The sequence below is a fragment of the Salvia hispanica genome, chromosome 1 (assembly GCF_023119035.1).
Source record: "Salvia hispanica cultivar TCC Black 2014 chromosome 1, UniMelb_Shisp_WGS_1.0, whole genome shotgun sequence".
Classification (NCBI taxonomy): domain Eukaryota; kingdom Viridiplantae; phylum Streptophyta; class Magnoliopsida; order Lamiales; family Lamiaceae; genus Salvia; species Salvia hispanica.
Genome location: NC_062965.1, coordinates 20145201 through 20167504, shown reverse-complemented (window position 1 = coordinate 20167504; position 22304 = coordinate 20145201). Strand labels below are relative to the sequence as shown.

At 35.7% G+C, this 22304-nt stretch overlaps 5 protein-coding genes across 5 annotated transcripts in view; 4 read left to right on the top strand and 1 right to left on the bottom strand.

The window, feature by feature from the left end:
- LOC125223360 (protein IQ-DOMAIN 3-like) overlaps positions 1–834 on the top strand; it is a 2806-nt gene extending 1972 nt beyond the window's left edge. The window contains exon 6 of the mRNA XM_048126484.1: positions 29–834. Within this exon, the coding sequence (XP_047982441.1) occupies positions 29–613 (585 nt within the window). The 3' untranslated portion in view covers positions 614–834. The remainder of the gene's footprint in view (positions 1–28) is intronic.
- Positions 1–22304, top strand: part of LOC125223332 (protein IQ-DOMAIN 3-like) — a 38845-nt gene that overhangs the window by 9654 nt on the left and 6887 nt on the right. The window lies entirely within an intron of this gene.
- Positions 1566–3155, top strand: LOC125223370 (F-box/kelch-repeat protein At3g23880-like). The gene has a single exon (XM_048126495.1). The coding sequence runs from the start codon at positions 1718–1720 to the stop codon at positions 2882–2884; it is 1167 nt and encodes a 388-aa protein (XP_047982452.1). The 5' UTR covers positions 1566–1717; the 3' UTR covers positions 2885–3155.
- LOC125223339 (calcium-binding mitochondrial carrier protein SCaMC-1-like) lies at positions 6036–9578 on the top strand. Its single transcript, XM_048126453.1, has 7 exons — positions 6036–6982; positions 7589–8006; positions 8105–8246; positions 8399–8517; positions 8608–8686; positions 8769–9002; positions 9163–9578. Exons 1-7 carry the CDS (start codon positions 6295–6297, stop codon positions 9454–9456), a joined length of 1974 nt encoding a protein of 657 aa, XP_047982410.1. The 5' UTR covers positions 6036–6294; the 3' UTR covers positions 9457–9578.
- LOC125189449 (LOB domain-containing protein 1-like) lies at positions 11173–20368 on the bottom strand. The gene is made up of 4 exons (XM_048086728.1): positions 20299–20368; positions 20068–20178; positions 12255–12400; positions 11173–11505 (listed from the first exon to the last, which is right to left on the bottom strand). Exons 1-4 carry the CDS (start codon positions 20366–20368, stop codon positions 11173–11175), a joined length of 660 nt encoding a protein of 219 aa, XP_047942685.1.

Genomic DNA, 22304 nt, shown 5'->3' with positions numbered 1-22304 from the left:
ATGAGTGTGTTGATTTTTGTGTCATTAGACTCTTAAAAATCTCTCGGATTCCACAAACCAAGCGTTCGTGGATCCGATCAATCCCGGGTGGGGATGGAGCTGGTTGGAGAGGTGGATGGCCGCGCGGCCGTGGGAGAAGGGCGACGTGGCCGAGTACGAAGCCGCGGCAAAGGCAGCCTCGGGCCGCGCCGTTGCTATTCGTGGAGACACGAAGGTCCAGTCTCCGACTGCCCAGGGAGGCCGGCGGCCTCCCGGCAGGCAGTCACCCTCGACTCCCAAGTCGAGGGCCGGAGGGAGGATTAGGCCTGCGAGCCCGAGGGGGGTTCTTGTCACGGATGATGACTCGAGGAGCCTGAATAGCACCCAGTCCGAGCAATGCCGGAGGCGGAGTAGCTATGCGGGCTCGTCGTTGAGAGACGATGAGAGCCTTGCTAGCTCGCCTGCGGTTCCGGGCTACATGGCCTACACGGAGTCCGCACGGGCTAGGTCACGGTTGCCTAGCCCGCAGGGGTCGGAGACAGCCGGTTCTGCAAAGAAACGACTGTCTTTCTCCGGTTCCCCTGCCCGACCGAGGAGGCATTCGACTCCCACGAGGTCGGGTGCTAGCCCTTAAACGGCCCGGCACGACTGGGAACACATAATTTGTTTGGTGTTTTTGTATTCCTTTGTTTGTGTGTGCAAGTGTTGTTAACAACTAACTCAAAACTTTGTGTTTATTTGTGAATTGATTCGTGTTGATTTATAAGTGTTGTTTCCTTTTGTAGTATGAGTAGAATTCCACTAATTAATGATGCGTGATTGTGAGGTATCGAATGAACTATATATTTTTCTTTATTATTTGAACTTTCATTTTATTTTATATTTTTTGAACTTGTATTTTAATTTGATCACAATCTACATATGTCTTAAAACTCTAATACACAAAAAAAATCAATTTCTCATACAATATATATGCCCGAATTCAAATACAAATACTATCGAACATAGTAAATTATGTAGGGGCAACGTTTGAACTAGATGTGTTTGACTAAACCATCGTTGGCTCGTGAAATTGAGAAACTCTTTAAAATTTAGGCCTTGGAGTTGGCGCTAACCCGACAATAGGGCAGCTCCCCCTAACCCTTTGTGTTCTTTCACACCTCCTCTACCTTTTGACACCGACAACGACCTTCATCATTGTATTCGACCCTACAAGTTCAGGGTTTGCAGATCCACTATTGCATACGAGTGTATTCAAATCGAGCCGAGCCAAGCCAAGTCGATTATCATCGTACTCAAGCTTGTTCTATAGTATCTAACTAAGTTTCAAACTTTGTTTATCGAATATCTTAGAAACTCACGATATATTCATTGGTTACTTAAGGTAAACAAAATAGCTACGTATTTAAATTTGGCATAAGGAGGATATGTACTTATATTTAGTTAAAATTTTATATTTAGTTAATAATTTCATTTTTCAAATTAAATCACCTAACGAGCTTGCTCACTAGCTAATAAACCGAATATCACCAAGTAACTTGGTTTTTACAGATCAAATAAAAAACATTATCCTTTTTCATTACAGATTCCATCTCATTGTCATTTTCCCAAAAAAACAAATCATCGAATTGCCCAAAAATCATATTCTAACACTCAACCAATCCCATCTCACCTCGAAAACACCAAAAATCCTCATCACATTCAGCTCCGATCAGCCAACCAGTCAACTCCACAAACAATGGAAGAAGAAACCAAATCAAATCCCCAATCCCAATCCCCAATCATCACCACCGATCAAATCCAATCCAGACCCACCAAAATCCGCCGCGAAACCCCCAATTTCCCCGAAGAAATCATCGCCGAAATCCTCTCCCGCCTCCCCGTCAAATCCCTCCTCCGCTTCCTCTCCGTCTCCCGATCATGGCGCCGCCTCATCTCCAGCCGCCACTTCATCGACGCCCACCTCCTGATCTCCTCCAAAGATCCGATCTTTTCCCGCCGGAGAGCCATCGCCACCGTCCTCCTCCCGTTCTACACCCTGAAGCACTGCTCCCTACATTCCCTCCTCGCCGGCGCGGCGGCGGACGCCGCCGATTTAGACTATCCGATGAAGAATCCTCGCAATTCGGCACGCGTCGTCGGCAGCTGCAATGGGCTCGTCTGCATCGCCGTCAACGGCAAGCATTTCTTCATATGGAATCCCTCCACAAGAAAGCATCGGAAATTGCCCGATGTGGATGGTGATTTGAAGAGGGGTTTGTTCATTACTAAATACGGATTTGGATATGTTGAAGCTAATGATGATTATAAGGTTGTTGGATTCTTGTCTGGATTTTGCAATGGTGGGAGGTATGAGAGTGTGGTGAAGATCTATAGCTTGAGGGATGATTCTTGGAAAGTGATTGATGTGTTTAAGGATGGTTTGCCCTTTGATGATAGTGGCAAGTTTGTGAGTGGGAGCCTTCATTGGGGGAGGAGGTTTGGGGTGGATTCTAAGTGGGAGATTGTGTCTTTCGATCTGGGAAACGAAACTCGTGGGGTTGTGAATGAACCGAGCTACTTGGATCGCGGGTTTGTCCCGTCTCTAGGGGTGATTGGGGGGAGCCTTTGTGTGATGTGTGATTACCCTAAGATTAGTGTGGATGTGTGGGTGTTGAAGGTGTATGGGGTGAGTGATTCTTGGATGAAGTTGGTGGTGATTCCGTATCTTGATGATCCGTGGAAAGGTCCCTATTCGACACCTTTGTGTGTCGGAGGGAAGGGCGAGGTCTTGTTGGTTTATGGGTCGGGCTTTGTTGTGTATGACGAGAAAGAGGGTTCGTTTAGGCGTCCCAAGATTAGGAATATCGATACTTTTCTTGAGGCTGATGTTTATGTTGAAAGTTTAGTATCTCTAGATCTTTAGCTAAAGATGTAAAATTGTTGAAATAATGTAAATTCGGGGAGGTGGGGGGGTGGGGTTTACTCTATTGGATGAGGCGTGGTAGAAAAAATGGTAGGGAGATGTGCATGGGCCACCTACGGGGATCGCAGAAAGGTACATACTGGACGACAAAGGCCAATCCGATTGCGCCACATGGCATCAATTGCTGCTAATTTTGAAATTTTTTAATGCATTTCTTGATATTACGATGTAATATAAAATCTCAAGTATATAATTTTAACGCATTTATTGATATTACCGAGTAATCCGATTTCATGATTTTAGGGACTAACTATCCCTAAAATGGATAGCAATGATCTGTCTAACTATCCCATCCGAATTGTTGTAGTATTATATAGACAAAAGGAAAAAAAGAATAAAAAAACAATGTTGCAATGAAAAATACATTACTCTAAATAAGTTGTGATTTCAAGAAATTATAATGGTCGAAAATAAAATAAAAGAAATAAAAAAACAGCAAACATTATGAAGAAGCTTAAACACCATCCCACACATTAGTAGTTGGAAGATTAATGAATGAAAGTAGCTACTCCTATTGATTTAGGAAAGGTCGCATCCTAAGGGCAACGGGTTGAGGAAGAGACAGGCCACTGCACAGTCATCAACCATTGAAGTTGGATACTTATACCCCCATGCTCTAACTGCTGCTTCCACTACTGCTTGAGCTGCACCCGAGCGTCTAGGGCAAGTGCCCGCGATATCTACCACGTCCTCGATAGAGAGCACCTCCCAATCCTAAGATTTATGCCTCAACAAAATGAACAATTAATGGAATAAGAGTAGGTAGAGATGTTAGTGGGTTAGTTAGTTATTTACCCCGGCTGTTGCTAACACTACAAACTCGTCTTGATCAGTGATGCGTCTCTGAGTGATTAAAGGCCACTCTATGAGGTATTGAGTGTCCTTGCGAATGTGTGGCTCGGGCCCAGCTGATTTACGACAACTTGTGCATTTTTGGATAAGCTCACGAATGTGAGTCAATCGCACTGAAATCAATGCATTATTCTCGTCTCTCCTCCCTAGTACAGCTCCCGAGGCCCCCATTTGTGCAATTGTAATATCTTCACCCTGTTAAATACAATAATCTCAAGCCAACGCATTATATGCAGTGTATGTTGGAATTGCAGTATTATTAAGTGATGAAAAAGTGTGTGTATGTAACTGACTCAATTCCCACATCAGTAGTAAACAGACTAATTTTTTGGGCTGAGTTATCATGTTTAGTCTTTTATCAGTGTACCTGTTTATGCAGTGTGATTGATGTAGTAGTTGCACTAAGGTAGCAATCAAAATTCGCGGCATCGGCACCATTTCCGACAACCTTATTACTATAAGGCACAGGGTTACGGCCGTAATGCACCGCACTGAAGGTCGACATTCTATCATCTAAGGCCATGAATGCAATTCCGGGATTACGAATGGGCAGACTTTGGGAGGAAAAGCAGGATCCCATCGTTGATGATATTCAATACAAATACAAATTCAAATACAAATACACACTCCTCCTTAAATAAATAAATTTTTGAATCTCATCTTATCGGCATAATTTTGAATTTTTAAAGTAGTAACGGGCAATGCAAACCATATTTCCTACCCTGTAAGTAGCTGCGTTGTTAATTAATTAGATGGGATTTAATATTGCAATTTTGAGATTATGTATTTCACTTCCCACTATAAATTACTTTTACGTGGTTTTACATTTTGTTTTTAGAATTAATCAAATTTGAGCTTGTAATTAATATTTAAAATTTTAATTAGTAGGATTTTTATTCTATTAATGGTGTAACAAGTGACTCTTTTAAAAGTTAAATATAAATTGTACCTAGACCAAAAGTAAGAGTGAACAATAGGAGCATTTTTTGGGCTTAGGCGTGACAAGAGGAGGGCCGTCAATAGCTATCAATTTTGAATTGTTAACGCATTTCCTTATTTTCCTCTAGATTTAATTATGTAATACTAGTATATTTTGAAGTTTCAAGTAATTTTTGAAAATAAACGATGATCCGAAAAATAAGTGGTAAAATCATGAATATTATAGGTCTAATTTAAATCTGATTTGTGGCTCCCTTGTTCTGAATGTTTGGGCTTTACTTGAAAAATTATTGAGATATGTGAATAATATACAGACAAATGATTAATCACAACAGTTTGGGATTTATTTTAAAAAGAAATGCCAATAGCTTATAATAGGACGGATGAAGTAATAAAGTATGGTCATGACTCATAATTTAAATTTTGATAACATATTAATTAATTTCAATTTTTAATATATGTTTGATAAGGGTAGTGTTGTATTATTAACTACAATTGTATAATAGCCTTTAGATATTCATATCTATATCATCAATTCCGAAATGTCAATACGATAAACAAAAACGTCAATAACGTTATTAAAGTCAATTACAACAAATTAGTGGTAACTAACTTTTGAAAAATATTATATAACTTTAAAACGCATATAACTTTCTCGATTTAAATTTTTTTTTTGCACAACATATATCAAATTAAAGATAATTTCATAAGTATTCTAACGAGATCTCACTTGCATATGTTCCGATGTCAAATTTTGAACAAAATTTTGAAAATTTTCAATTCTTTCATACAGCAATAAATGTCAACATAGTATATAAAATATGTCAATATAATACATTTAGAATGTCATTCTTAAAACAATGTGTTGACGTAAACAATATATTGACAATCTCAATGCATTGTGTTGATCAAAATACTATATTGACATTTTCATCCAAAACCTTAATTTGATAGTTCTTTTATCTTTTTCGATTTAATTAATAAAAATGAAAATTACACGTGGTAAATTTTAGACTACTAGATTTAAAATCATATGGTTATAAATTAATTGTAGTTAGCAACTAAAGAGTGAGTTAGCAATTCTCACTCCCATGTTTGGTAATATATAAAAAGGTTAAATAAAATTTTATAAAATATAACTTTCATAAAAGCAATAAAAAGTACTCCGTATAAAAAATTGAGGGAGAGTTTAATATTTAATTGTATCTAATTTCAATAGAATGGAGCTGAAATAAAGATGGAATCCGATTCTTGAAATTTATAAATAAGCAATGATTGAGAAGCGCGAAGTTGTTGCTTCGAAATGTAGAATCTCAAGAAGCTGAGCATGTGCACTCATTTGATTCTCTCCATCTAATTTTATAAAATAAGTATGATTCTAGCACCCTATCTAACGAGTGGCATTGTCAACCGTTGATTACATCTCAGATTTCCCCTCAGCTGCTTCAGCCCCCTTTGGTTGATGATTGCTTGATTTGAGGTAAAGAAAGGGTTAATTTTGCAATTGTAGCTGAGGAGTTTTATGTGGAATTTGTGAGTTCGAGCTTTGATTTTGAGTCATGGTGGTGCCAGACAGTGATCCTTTGCAGTCCCTTTTCAATTCAGTTCATCTTGCGTTTTCGCCTCTTGGCTCGAATGTTCACAACTTAGCTAAAAATCTTGATTGTTGCTTTAATGGGGTTTTGAAGAATGTGGGTAGCAATTTTGATGTTAGGAGAGGGGTGGATTTGAATTTGAATTTGTCGAAAAAACAGTTGCAATTTGAGGTGGCATTGCCCTTTTTAGCTGATGGTAAAGATAGCTCTTTTATTGGTGATTCTAGTGAGAGAGTGGAAGTGGGAGAGATGGTGTTTGGTGAAATTAAGCCCAAGAAATCGAATGGCGAAGAAGGTAAAGATTTCCCTTTTGAGCATTTGATGGGATTCTTGAGTGATCAGTTGAGCCATTTCCCAAAATGTAAGGATGAGTTGAAGGTGCTCACCGGTGTTTCAGAGGGTAGACAAGCACGTGGGGGTGGATTTTTTGCGAATTTGAGGTTTTCTCGAGTGAGAGGAGAGGAATGTAGTGGTGGTAGTAGTGACAACGTTGATCAGAATGAGTTGTTGAGAGCTCATTGTTTCAAGTTTGTGACATTGAAAGAATTGGTTGAGCATTCACCTCCAATAGGGGGGTTTACGAAGGAAGATCATCCAGACGAGAAGGAGCTTCTCTCGGTGCAGCATTTCTTCAGATACACTGAAGCTGAAGGCATGTCATTTGTTTCAATCTCATCTTTTGCTTGATTGAAATTACTTTATAGCTTGATGTGGATATGTGTTGATGTTTTGATTCAATGTCTCTTTTGCTGGGCTTGTTGCTGGACTTACATTATAGTATATCGATTAGGGGCTCGTGATGTTAGTTAATGGAAATAGAGCTGTCGAGGTGCAGAATGTCGTGATACAAAATGCAAGATCCACTTGAGAATGAGCTTTACTTTAGACAGTTTGGATTGGAGAGCCCTGTTTCTGATTTCGATTATGACAGATAAATACCTTATGAGTTTACTTGGTTTTCAAAACCTAGGGTGGATCCGTGAGTAGTGCACTATTTCACGCAGGTTTCCAGTTGCTAACGCTACCTTTTGGTACCGGAAAAGTGGACCACTCCTAGATTTGATAACGAAGTTAACTTATTAGGTACTAATGTCTTGCTATCGAAAGCATAGGACGTTTGTAAATAAACGCACATACTTTCTGCTATAAAGTGATATTTCATGTTTGATTCGTTAGCTTAGCAGAAACAAGTGATTACCAATGATATGTCTTATGCAATCTTGCAACAGTTCATAATCCCGGAACTCTCTTCCCACAGAAAAACGGTTATTCCACGAGCTGGACAGAGATGGCGATGGGAAAGTTACCTTGGAAGATCTCGAAATCGCTATGGCAAACAGAAACCTGCCTAGGAGATACGCAAAGGAGTTCATGAAGCATACTAGGAGCCGTATGTTCACAAACTCTTTTGGATGGAACGAATTCTTATCTGTGATGGAACAGAAAGAAACAACCTCTCTTCGAGCTTATACAAGCCTGCGCTTGAGCAAGCTCGGGATGCCCCAGAAAGATGAGATTTTGGCGTCGCTGAAGAATGCAGGACTTTCAGCTACTGAAGATAATGCTACGGCTGTGATGCATTATCTCAATACAAACTACGAAGAATCTAAATCCTACTCACACTTTCGAAGCTTTGTAATGTTACTCCCTTCGAACAGCGTTCCAGGAAATCCACGGTAGTGATGATAATTTTGCGTTCTTGGTTAATTCATTTTCGACTGGTTTTGATTTTGCTATGGCTTGCGACTAAAATGCGCTTTACGATTATCTACAGAGGAAACAGCTCCACAAGAGCCGATGCTTCTGATCCCCCTCGAGTGGAAATACAAAGGGATAGTGTTTTCAAAACAGCATTGGCTGGAGGGATTTCGTGCTCATTCTCTACGCTTTTAATGCATCCCATCGACACAGTTAAGGTATCGCCCGTTCTTGCCTATATATACGTATATTCATACTATTACCATTGACACGGTACACTATTTTTTCACCTTAAAAACCTTCATTTGTGTATAGTGTTGTTAGCTCAATACACATTGTCTGAATTCTTGGTTCCGACTGGTTTGAACAGACGCAAGTTCAAGCTTCGTCTGCACTATCCTTCATAGAGATTATGTCGAAGCTCCCTCAGCTTGGACTCCGCGGATTATACTTGGGATCCATCCCAGCTATAGTAGGCCAATTTTTGAGGTATAATCTCAATCTCGAGCTAGTTTTTCTCCATTAGTTTTTACGCGATTTCTTACCATTTCCGGATGCTAAATTTACTCAACTACGCAGTCATGGCTTGCGAACTGGAATCTGCGAAGTGACCAAGATCGCCTTGATAAACGTCGCACCTTCACTTCCAGAATTACAGGTGAGAATCTTCTTCGGTCGATACCCTTGATTGACTCTTTAACAGAGAATCTCGTCTGTTTAACGTTGAGCGTGGCGTTTAGGTGGAATCTGCGGGGTCGTTCTTGGGGACTTTTCTGGGGACAACGATGCGAATTCCGTGTGAGGTTCTGAAGCAAAGGTTACAGGCGGGCCAGTTCAACCACGTCGGGGAAGCTCTGGTCGGAACCTGGCAGCAGGACGGTCTAGGCGGCTTTTTTCGCGGCACTGGCATGACTCTCTGTCGAGAGCTACCGTTCTACGTTGCTGGATCCGGCCTCTATGCCGAATCCAAGAAGGTAGAGTTTTTATTTTCAAATTCGATTTCTTTCCTGCCTTTTCGCATTACGACTCGGGAAAAACGTGTACGGTCTATTATCAAACGAGCCAAGCTCGAGCTTGTCCAAACGAGCCGAGTTATGTTCGGCTTTGTTCACTTACGCCCGTGCTCCATTTCAGGCGGTCCAGAAGCTTCTGGGACGGGAGCTGGGGCCTTGGGAGACCGTCGTGGTCGGAGCCGTATCAGGCGGACTAACTGCCGTCATGACAACTCCGTTCGACGTGATCAAGACGAGGATGATGACAGCCCTCCAAGGAGAGCTGACGACGATCTCTGTTGTCGCGCTCTCCATTTTGCGCAATGAAGGCCCCCTTGGGTTGTTCCGAGGGGCCGTTCCGCGCTTCTTCTGGGTGGCTCCGCTCGGGGCCATCAACTTCGCCGGCTACGAGCTCATGAGAAAGGCCATGGGCTAAATAAACGCCCTTCTCTACACATATTCTTTATATGTTTTTGAGATTTGGTTGATGATTAACACTAGATATGAATCAAATGATAATTACTCTCTCCGTTCCATGAAAATTGCTCCATTTTTCCATTGTTGTCCGTACCATAAAATTTATCTCATTTTACTTTTTACCTTTTTTTTTATAGTGGACCTCATATTCATATTCACATTTAATTATAAAACCACCCCTAACCTTTTCAACTCACTTTTTATTATATTTTTTAAAATCATACTTGGTCAAAGATAATCTTTGTAGGACTGAGGGAGTATTTATTTTGTCATTAGTTCAATGGTTCATCTAACACGGGTTATAGTTGAGTTAAAAGTTTAATCAAGATTTAATTCTTAAACGATAATTGATTGGTCCAGGGTAAATTTTAAACTAAATTATTTATTCCAAACATCAAATCATAGATAACTAACTAATTGGGATTTCAACTTCAAACACATGATAAACATCACTTCATAAAACAAAGGTTAATGTCAAGGCGATCCAAATTTGACGAGGAAATAATAAGAGCAAAAAGATTCTTGAAATGATAGAATTAGGCAACCCCACACAACAATTTTCTTAAATATATTTTCAATCATATCATATGACTAATATTTTGAATTTAATGATATGATATATGCCCTCTTTTTCCTTAAAAAAATTAGGTTGTGGAGTATTTCTCCTAGTTCAAGTCGGCCCCACACACTCTTGATGCTACATCGAGAAATCTAAAGTTATTTTATTGTCCACATTATTTTAGAGAAAAAACTAACTATGCTAGTAAATCAGGTCTTGCTTCTGGCAGTCGGTGGGTTAAGACCTCCACCTTAACGGACTACAGCGTACCCTGATTTAACCCTCTCATATGATGTCGGGTCGGAGTGTGGGAGCCGCCAAGACAACGGAATCGCCTTTTTTGTTACAATTGAAAAAAGAAATTTATTGTCTGAATGAAAATTTAATTATACTGGTAAATTCAATTTTGCAATGTTACTTCCCGAACAAAGATATTTATCGTATGAATTATTTTATAGAACAAATTAATGATACTAGTAAATAGAGTCTTGCAGTTGCAACATCCTCAACAAATAATTTTATCGTTCCAATTATTTTATAGGCAATATTAACAATACTAGTAAGTTCGATAGTCTTGCATGCAGTAGTAACATTCCGAACTAACAAAATTTATTATCCGATTAATTTATAGAAAAATATTAGCAATATAGTAAATCTAGTCTTGCAGTTGCTACATCTCGAACTAAAATTTTAATGTCTGATTCTACAGGAAAAATTAATGATACTAGTAAATTCAGTGTTGCGCTTGCTACATCCAGAGCTAAGAAATGTATTGTCTGAATTATTTTATTGGAAAAATGAAAGATACTAGTAAATCCAGTTATGTAGTTACTAGATCTTAAACTAATTAAGAAATATATTGTCTTGAGTTATTTTATAGAAAAAATTAACCATACTAGTTAATACGTACACTCAATTGTTACATCCCAAACTATAAAATTTATTGTTCAAATTATTTTATAGGAAAAATTAACGACAGTAGTAAATCTAGTTAACCAATTATAAAAAGGGAAAATAAACAACTAATTATAATAATACTCAAACTAATCATTTGAGGTTATTTTTTAGTAATTACTACACTTCTTTTCAATATATATGAACTCTCTCCTATATCCATCATGTCCAAAGGGGTGAATTCCCCATCATTCCTTCATCAAAGAAAAATGTAGGATTCCCATGGTATTGCATTTCATCATCAAGGGGTGATGAATTCTCATGAACTTCTTTATTTTTCATGTTTTGGCAAAATTGATCCACCAAATTTGCATTTTGGCATTGCATGTTCAGTACTTCAGCTTGTGCTTGAGCTAGCTCGACCCGAAGCTCGTCGAGCTGCTTCTGGAGATGGCAAATCGTGCCGACGCACCCATAGATTGGGTCCCTTAACCTAGCCTTGGCTTCATAGACCATACTGGTCACAGCATCTCCTCTTTGATCTTCTGGAATTTCCTAATTTAACAAAAATATTTTTTAACAAAATATGTTAATTTTAATTAGAATAAATTTAAATATTAAGTGTTTATCACGAGTTGATCAAAGCATTTTCAAATCAAGATTTTGCATGACATTATAATACTCATATACAAATATGTGCGTGTCTTGTCGTCGTACCTAATTTTTTCGAAATATTTAGTAAATAAATTTTTTTGTCTTTTATATGAAATCAGAGTTGAATTTTGGGTTCATGCATGTTGTACTATTTGATGGTAAGAATTTACAGAAATTATGTGTCGTTTTATAATTGGGTGCCAACTCCATTGACCATGACAAAATCTTGAATTAATTTGGTGATATATACCATACTACACATATAGTATTATGAAGTATACAGATATTGTTTAAGAAAATTTATTTAGTCATGCAACTGGGATTATCTCTTATTTCTTCATGAAATAAATATTTCTAAGTATCATGAGATTTAATCAAATTAATATTCACACACACACACACATATTATCGTGTATGCATGTTAGTATATAATTATTAGTTGAAATAGATAGGAACATCAACATATGAAAATAAACTGCATAACATTTAGTTAGCTCATGTGATTATATAGCTCCAAACTATCAAAATAAATCGTTATTTATCGAGTTAAGTGATCAATCAAACTCCCGACCTATTAAACAGAGGGGAGAAGAGTCTTACCAACAAAGTTCGCTTACAAAATTTTCACTCTTTATTAATAAATGAATTACCTGAAGAAGTTTAATAATATTGCTAGCTCCGAAAATCCGGTGAGCAATGGCGAATTTGTGAGGCTCATTGGGAGGGAAGTAGGGCGCCAACACGCATTTGTCGGCGCAGCGGCGCCTGAGGGTCTTGCAAGCCGCGCATGGTGTGAGGATCGCCGTGGTGGCGGAGACGGTGTTGGGGCGATGCATCGGAGGGGGTTGGCTATGGATTTGTTATGAGTAGTAGTATATGAGAATGTCGAGTATAGAACAAGAGTTATATATAGAGTATTATATGTGTGTGTGTATGAGAGATTGAGAGGTTTCTACTTTCCTTTATCTATATGGGCATGTAGCTACGAAGAAAAACTCAACCTTATTTCATAGATGTCATAATTATAAAGGAATGATGTGATATTTGTACTATATTATTATGTATGCTAAATTTAATTTTCTATTTTGTGTGGTTATTGTTCGGATTGTCGACTGCAACAGTAGTTTGATATTGTCCGCTTTGAATGAAATCCACACGGATTTATTTTTGGATCACTCCCATGCAATCATCACATGTCCGCTTTGGGTGAAGCCCACACGGATGACGCAGTCATAACATCGAGACATTACGAGTCCGACTCGAACTTGAGTCATCTTGGGCCCCACTCGACCTGGCTCTAATACCTCTTGTTCGAATTGTTGATTGCATAGTAGTTTGATATTGTCCGCTTTGGGTTTCGGAATTTGTTTTTGGGTCACTCCCAAAAGGCCTCAAACCAATTGGGGTTGGACAAAAATTATATACACCTTCCAACTTTCCTTAGACTTCGTGGAATGAGTTTGTACTAGTTATATACTCCCTCCGTCCATGAAAATTTGTCACTTATTTCCATTTCTGTCCGTCCCTAAAAATTTGTCACCTTTCACTTTTACCATTTTTGATAGTGGATCTCATATTCCACTAACTCATTCTCACTCACATTTTATTATAAAACTAATATATAAAAGTAGGACTCACATGCCACTAACTTTTTCAACTCACTTTCTATTACATTTCTTAAAACCCGTGCCGGGTCAAATGGTGACAAATCATGGGGGACGGAGGGAGTATATTATAGGGAAATTAAACCATGATGCTTATCAAATTTTTAGCAAATCAGTATACTCCCTCCGTCAGCCATTAGGAGTCTCATTTCTTGGCGGCACATGTTTTAAGAAATGTTAAGAAAAGTGGGTGGAAAAAAGGTGGTGGAATAGGGGTCCTACTTGTATATATTAGTTTTAAATTAAATGTGAGTGGAATGAGTTAGTGGAAGGTGAGATCCTATTACCATTTATAGTAAAAGTGAACCGGGACTCCTATTTCCGGAAAGATTAAAATAGAAAAATGGGACTCCTATTAGCGGGCGAAGGAAGTATATGTTAAATCTAGATGTTAACTAGGGGTAAGCTAATGTCAATGCACAGCTAAATTATTTATATATTTTCCTACTACAACTAACTTTGATTATTATATTGTCCTTATCTTCAAGAATCCTATTATTCCATGTTTTCAATTAGATGGATATTTCACAATCAGAAATGCATGGTATGTATAAATTTGATACGCTAGTCCCCCCTCCCCAACAAGAATTTGAAATAAAAGAAATATTAATTTTTATAATTTGATTGAAACAGCTGGTCAAAGCTATATGTGTTATTGTTTCAAAAGCCATGGACTGTAAGTTTGCTTTATGCGTGAAAATTATCATAAGCATCCAAATACTAGTAATACTTGTTGACTGAAAATATTAGAATTTGCAAGTAATTTTGAAAACATTATTATGATTGCATGTAATTTTGAACATGTTATTATGGACAGTATGATGGAGTACAATTTTATGGTTTTCCTATACTTATTAATGGTATCATCCAGGCATTATCGTATAACTTTAACATTTATAAACTAAATTAGACTTTAACTAGATGAGTTAGTGAAATGTAAAGTCCATTTACCAAAAAATTATAAAAGTAAATTTAAACTTCTATTGAGGACCAGATGAAAATGGTAAAATGGGACTTCTATGGGATCAAAGAGAGTATATTCGAACACATAAAAATTAAAAATAACTATAAAATAGTCGTTGAAAAAGATAGAGCGGACTATAGTCCAGCCCATTGCAGATGAATAGGTAAACTATAAAATACTGATATGACTATAAATTGATATAGGGGCAATGCCCATTATAGAGCGGTCTATAGTCTGTTCCACAGTGTGGATGCCCTTAGCATTGTGCCATGAATATCTTTTATACTATTGTATCAACTTATCAACTTATCTGTCACTTCAAAATTATACTACTTCAACAAATCCGAGTACACGAAAATTTTTGGAGAATGATTACATTTCTATTTGAGGTTTCTAAATACTCATTCTGTACAATAATTAGGTGGAAAAGTTAGTGGAATGTGGATCCACTTTTTTATATTAATTTTATAATAAAATGTAAGTGAAGTGAGTTAATAGAATGTGAGACCTACCTACTATTTATGATAAAAATGAAGTGTGACAATTATTATAGGACAGATCAAAATAGAAAAAAGTGACAATTATTGTGGGACGAACGAGGGAGTATTCAACAAATCCCATACAATTAATTTTGGAGAATGATTACATTGTTGAAAATGAATGTACATCATATAAATATCCACGTGGCATAATCAGCTGGCCTAATCGGACTTTAAAACACAACTGTTCACGTGCAGCGACAAAAAAGGAAAAGCGTGCAACAACTATAGCTTCGCTATCGCTGGTGCTCGTGTTGAGCGTGAAAGCCAACATTTTTTTAATAATTGTTATATAAATTACGTTTATTTGTCATCTTTATAATTTTATTTGATTTTCATAACATGAAAAATTAGTACTCCTCCGTCTCACAAAAATTCTCTCATTTTATCATTCCATCAGTCCCATAAAATTTGTCCCATTTCATTTTTTTATCATTTTTTATCATATTCCACTAACTTATTCCTACTCTCATTTTATTATAAAACTAACATATAAAAGGACTCACGTTCCACTAACTTTTTCAATTCACTTTTCATTACATTTTTTAAAACCTCTATCTGATTAAAGTGATACAATCTTTGTGGGACGAGGGAGTATTTTTGATCAATTTTATTCTTTTAATAATGCAAACTCTTATAGACTTTGGTAAATTGAAGTTCCACATTTTCTTCGTTCAAGACCTTGATGTGAGAAAAAGCAATGGCTCGATTTGATAGTTTCGTGACATAAGAGTCGACATCCAGTATTTGTTAATAGTGACGCAAGTTGTTGAAGTATATTTCATCGTTAGTAAGCTCCATCCGTCCCATAATAGATGTCACACTTCCTTTTTTAAATTGTTTCATAAAAGATGTCACATTTTCATTTTTAGAAAAAATTCTCTCTCATATTAATATAAATATAATATTTTCTCTCTCCACCTAACACACAAAACAATCTCCTAAATTTCCATGCAATTTCCCAAATATATCATCTATTATGAGACGGAGGGAGTATCTTTTTCCTTTATAGTGAAAATCATACAATCTCCACCATCTAGTTAAAATTTGTATCACTTGGAATGTGCAAAATTTGTTGTGGACGAAGGAAGTACAAAATAAACGCTCCTTAACAGTATCACACTCAGAATTCAAGATGAAATAATATCATTCTTGCATGTATTTATTTTAGATCTTGTTTTCTATATCCCATATTATAGGCTTGTTATTGAAAAAAATAATACGGAGTATTTTATAATTAATTTTACTACTTTTACATATATTACAATTCTATTAGTTTAATTTACTTTTAAAATAATTATAAATATATATTGAAAAAATCATTATAAATTTTTTCTCTATTATTTTTCTAAATCCTTGTAAAAGTATGAAGCGACCTACATATATAAATGCAACGAAACTAGTATATATATAATTTCATCAAAAAAAAAAAATGATATTTTACAACTATCTAATTAGAAATAATATTACTTCATTCTTCCATAAAAATTAGTCTCATTTTGTCATTTTGTCATTTTGGGATATTTATAAAGAATAAATGAGTAGTCTCATTTCCAAAAATAGAAAGTTTATTTCTCAAACTTTTTCTACTTTTCTCTTCTATCCTCTTACTTTATCAATTTTTCATTAAAACTTGTACCGTTCACAAATGAAACTATTTTTTATGGACGAAAGGAGTAATTGACTTGATTGATGGCTAGTTTCCTATGAAACAAATTAAACGTTTCTTTAAGTTTTGAACGCTTATTCAACGAAATAGTGCCAAATGTGAGAAACATGGTTTCATCATTTACTATCCAAGTGAAAACGACAATTCAATTCATATGTGACATTTTATTTTATGAATGAATTGGCATGGCCAAATTATATACTCCTATTAATTAGCATAAAACAAAAGGTTTAACTAATCAATATGAAAGTGACACGACCTCAAATTATTATATTTCTATCTGTCGAGAGAAAAATATGCTTAAGTTTGTCATGCCTAATAAGTTAGATCGACAACTAGCTCATTAATTCAACCATATAAAGGATTATATGTAGACTTTTATTTGTTTCACATTTAGATTATTCGATCGTTTACTTAGAGAAATAATCTTACTGCATATTAATGCCCAAATAATCCATTTGAATTGATAGGTGACCATAAAATCTCTACAATGAATAGATATATAGGACTTTATTTTGTTTCACACTAAAATTAGTCTATTGTGGTTTAGTTAATAGTTAATGTAATAAATATAATACTATCTATTTGAATATAAATTATCTAAAATACAAATTAGCTTGTTAATTAATTCCACGAGTTTTTGCATGGGTTGGTTGTTGGAAATAGAAAAATGAATGATGGTTTCCAAATTAAATTCTAATGCTTTCACCCTTGTTGTAAATTAGATCAAATTTTTAAAAGGAAAAATCCGGAGCGGATCAGCTCATTCATATGCTACATCTTTTAATACTACACTAATCAAATAATGACATGTGGATATTTTTTAAATTAATAAAATAAAAGACTAAAAATTTAATTATCATCATACATTTTCTCATACACCAATAGTTTGCTGCCATGTAGGTATTCTTTAAAAAAGGAAATGCAAAACTTAAACCTAAAATCAACCCTAGAGCTTTCATTTATTCAATTGTCATTAAAAATCAGAAACGTAAAAGCTTAGCGCCGAACAAGAGTCTGCAATTTTATTCTCAAGTTCAAATAAAGAAGATCTTCAAGTTTTCATTTATTCAAGTCAAAAGCGTAAGTTATTCATTTAATTTGAACTTGATTCCATTTGTTATAATAATTGTTATCCATTTTTTTATTGAATGAGTGCTTTGAATTTGTTTCAATTAAGTTCCATGTATATAGGATATATATATAGGATTGTGTTAAAATGACAACATCTCTTAAAATAACACCATACCACCATTCCTAGCCAATCATTTGTACACATGGACGAATAATAAGCTGCCATGTGGCAATCATAAAAATTGCTCAAAGGTAAATTTTCGCGGACTGCAATATCCAATACACTAGACTGCAATTTGTTCCGACTGCAATATCCAATACGTTGGACTGCAATCTATAGATTGCAGTCTAGTGTATTGGATATTGCGATCTAACGTATTAGATTGCAGTCCAACGTATTGGATATTGCAGTCGGAACAAATTGCAGATCTAGTGTATTGGATATTGCAGTCTAGCGTTTATAATATTGCAGTCTAGCGTGGTGTCACAGTGTCATTTTAAAAGTGTTGTCATTTTAACGCACCCATATATATATATATACTTAATTTAAAGGAGATTATATGTTGAGAATAGATTAAATGATCACGTAGTGTATGAGAAGAGATAAGTTTTATTGTTGTCAATTTGTTATTTGATTTGAAAGTAGATGAAAAAATTAAGAACATGTATGTATTTGATATCTAATTTTCTTTTTACTCATATAATTTGTAGTCATGGATGAAATCATATCAGATGACATTATTCTTGAGATAGGGATGGAATTCGAAACAGAAGTTGAAGCATATGCCGCTTACATGAAATATGCTAAGGCAACCGGTTTTGGAACTCGCAAAATGGCTGCTCATAAAGATCCAGTTACTGGCAATATATTGGACACTAGTTTTTGTTGTTGCAGAGAAGGATTTAGAACAACAAACAATCGAGGTGTTAAAAATCCTCGTCCTGAAATTAGGTGTGGGTGTAAGGCTATGATGAAAATTAACTGCAGATATGGAGGAAAGTTCCGCATTGTGATGTTCATTGAAGAGCACAATCATGAATTGTGTGATCCGGAAAAGTCTTACCAGTTTAGATGTTTTAGACAAATGTCTAATGTTCAACAAACTCAAGTTGATGTGGCTCAAAGTTGTGGATTGCCTCCAAAGAAAATTATAGATGTAATGGCAAAAGAAGTTGGCGGAATTCAACATCTTGGTTTTACTCATATTGATTTGAAGAATTATTTGAGAACAAAGAGGACTTTGGAGATCAAGCAAGGCGATAGTGGAGGTGTTTTACAATATTTACAAAGGATGAGTAGTGAAGATCCACACTTTTACTATGCAATACAATTGGACGTGGAAGATTTGATTACAAATATATTTTGGACAGATGGTAGGATGATACAAGATTTTGGTCATTTTGGTGATGTCGTTTGCTTTGATACTACATACAGAAAACATCGAGATGGCAGACCAATCGCCTTGTTCGTCGGCGTTAATCATCATAAACAAACAAATGTGTTTGCTGCAGCTTTATTGTATGATGAAACGATTGAAACCTTTGAATGGTTGTTTGCTGCATTTGAAGATGCCATGATGGGAAAGAGACCAAAAACCATCTTAACAGATCAAGATCAAGCAATGAGCGCTGCTTTAGCTTCCAAGTGGCCATCAACTTATCATCGCCTATGTGTTTGGCATATTTTTCAGAATGCAGCCATTCATCTCTCGAGTGTTTTTTCGAGTTTCAAGAACACATTTGCAGCTGATTTTAGTCGTTGTATATACGACTATGAAGAAGAGTCAGAATTCCTTGATGCATGGAACAAAATGTTAGAGAAATACGACTTGAAAGATAATCAGTGGTTGGCAAGATTGTTTTCTCTAAGGGAAAAATGTGCATTGGTTTATGGAAGAAATACTTTTTGTGCAGATATCATCACAACTCAACGGAGTGAGTGCATGAATGCTGTTGTGAAGCATTATGTAAGTTACAAAAACAATATTGTTGAGGTGTTCCATCATTTTCAAAGGTTGATAGATGATCGTCGTGAGAAGGAATCAACAGAAGATTTCAAAAATGCTCAAAGTTCTCCTGTTATGACATTTCCATTGGAAATATTAAAGCATGCCGCTGCCTTATATACACATAAGATGTTTGCATTGTTTAGCGAAGAGTTGAGAAAGGCATTTGAAAGCAAGATCGAGAGTGAGAATGAGCTTGGAAGTTCAAGAATATATAAGGTCAGGCCATTTCATCGAACTAATGAGCATACAGTCACATATGATTCTATTGGAGGTTCTATTTCTTGCAGTTGTAGAAAGTTTGAATTCTCAGGTATTTTATGCTCACATAGTTTAAAAGTCTTAACATTTATGAATATCGATCGCATACCTGATGAATATATTTTAAAGCGGTGGACCAAACATGCTAAGAATGGTACACCAAGAGGTTGCGATGAAGGGGTTATTGTTGATGAAAAATCAAGAAAGAAGCAACAATATAAAGAGTTATGTAACTCATTCATGCAGTTGGCAGCAAAAGCAGTTGAGAGTGAAGATGGTTATACTTATGCTAGTGATTGTCTTCTGAAAATGGAAAACGACATTGATGGAATGGTAGGGAAGGCAAATAATGTGACAGTTGAGGCAAATAAGGTTGGAGATGTTGTAACTGTTGCAGCTGATGGTGATGCCAATGAAAGTCAAATTAGAGGCTTGAAACCTAAAGGAAGGGTTACATACCAATCAAGTAAGAGACCAAAGAATGCTTTGGAACAGGCTATTAGGAAAAAACGGAAACCAAAAGCAACAAAGAGTGGTTTAGAACATGCTTCTTCTACACAGGAATCTGATGGGACGACTACACTCATTAATAATGAGTATTGGAACTTGACGTACACTGCTCTTGATCCTTCAAGTACATCATAATTTAATGGCGTGGACTATGTTATCCGAAGATACTGTCTCTACTCTCCACAGCTTTATCCTTTTTTTCTTTTTTCTTAAACTTTTTTTTGTCTGCACGTAAGGTTAGCTCCGATTAATTTACGTTTACAACTATGTATTTTTTTACTTGATTTCTTGACTTATTTTGAACCTATTGGTATTATGTGATTTTCTTCCTTCTAATTCTCTAAGTTAGATGCATATGAAAGGAAAAATATATTTAAGGATAGAAAATTCCGTCGAAATATTCAATGTAATTCGTAACTTTTTATGAGGCAGTATTAGATAAAATTTGTATTGGATTGGAATATGATAATTGATACATATGAGAGCTTCTTAGATATAAGTTAAAATTTATTTAAAAGAATGATCTTCATTAATTGATTATTTCGTTCATCCAATTTATAGTGGAGAGCTTTTGACATTATGTGGTTTTTAGCAAAGGTGAAAGAAAGTAATGCAGTATTGATATGATAAAGGCATATTGCCAATATGTTATATATTTCATATGAGTATTTTTCAGATCAAAGTGACAGTGGGATATTGTATTTCTTTCCCTGAGTTGGAGATAAGTGAACCTTTATTTAGTGTAAGACTTGTTAATTTTTTTTAAACTTACAATTGTTAGATGTAGTTTCTTTATATTAATTTACGGCTCACTTCACTTATTGACAGCTGAGAGGAGGATTACATAATAAACGAAAAGTAAGATGTTCAACGACTAATAAGAAATGAAAGAAAAAGTTTCAAACTTTGACATGGTTGAAAGAGATACAAATTCCAAATGTTGAAGTCTCGGCATTGGTCTGTTCTATTAAGCATCCTACTTTGGAGCTGGAGCATCTATTTCTCTACTGTTTATTTTCTTTGTATACATGACAGCAAACTATTGGTGTATAAGAAAATGTATGATGATAATTAAATTTTTAGTCTTTTATTTTATTAATTTAAAAAATATCCACATGTCATTATTTGATTAGTGTAGTATTAAAAGATGTAGTATATGAATGAGCTGATCCGCTCCGAGAAAAATCATCGAAAATGTCTTTCAAACTATTCATGTGTATCATACAATATTCTATACTATTAATAATATTAAAATACTACCCGAACAACATGGATAATTGACAACACACTCATACACTTTGAGATGGATAATTGGATATATACTATGAACATGGGCAATATTTTTCCTTTGGATCAAGATGAAAGTTTGGGGAAAGTCAAAATACTTAGTTCATTTTCTTGAAAATATTATGTATTGAAGGTTCATTGAACAATTGCATGAATTAGTTTGAGAGCATGTTAATCTCATATATATCGCTGTAGCCTGTATTCATGTATAAGATTCATGTGTCAACAATGACAGCATTTTTGCAAGAAAACTTGATTGCTAAATGAACCTCTAATTTACATTTAATTTTTCTAAAAGTAAAACATAAAAGTTTTTGGTTTTGATGCTAAGACAAATAAACACATGAGTCATGTATTTTCTGCTGGGGGTTTGGTGCCCCTTGCACAACGGAAGACTTGTACAAATCAAATAAATCAGACACGGATCTATTTGACCGATTATGCGATTAATCAATTCACATGTTAAACAGATAATTGCATGCTAGAACGCAAATAATTCATGCTTAGAAAATATAAATCCTAAACATGATTTCTACGGTTTAGAGTTACCGATTTGATTCTCCAAAGAATCGTCGATTGCTCGCGCCTTCTCCACGTGATGATCTTCAATACTAGACCACGGATCTTCTCTCTGGTTCCCGAACTGTATCTCGATATCAGGGTGGGCTGATCTTATCAAAATACTAGGACTCGAATAAAGAAGACAGAAGAAATCTTTTTGGGAAT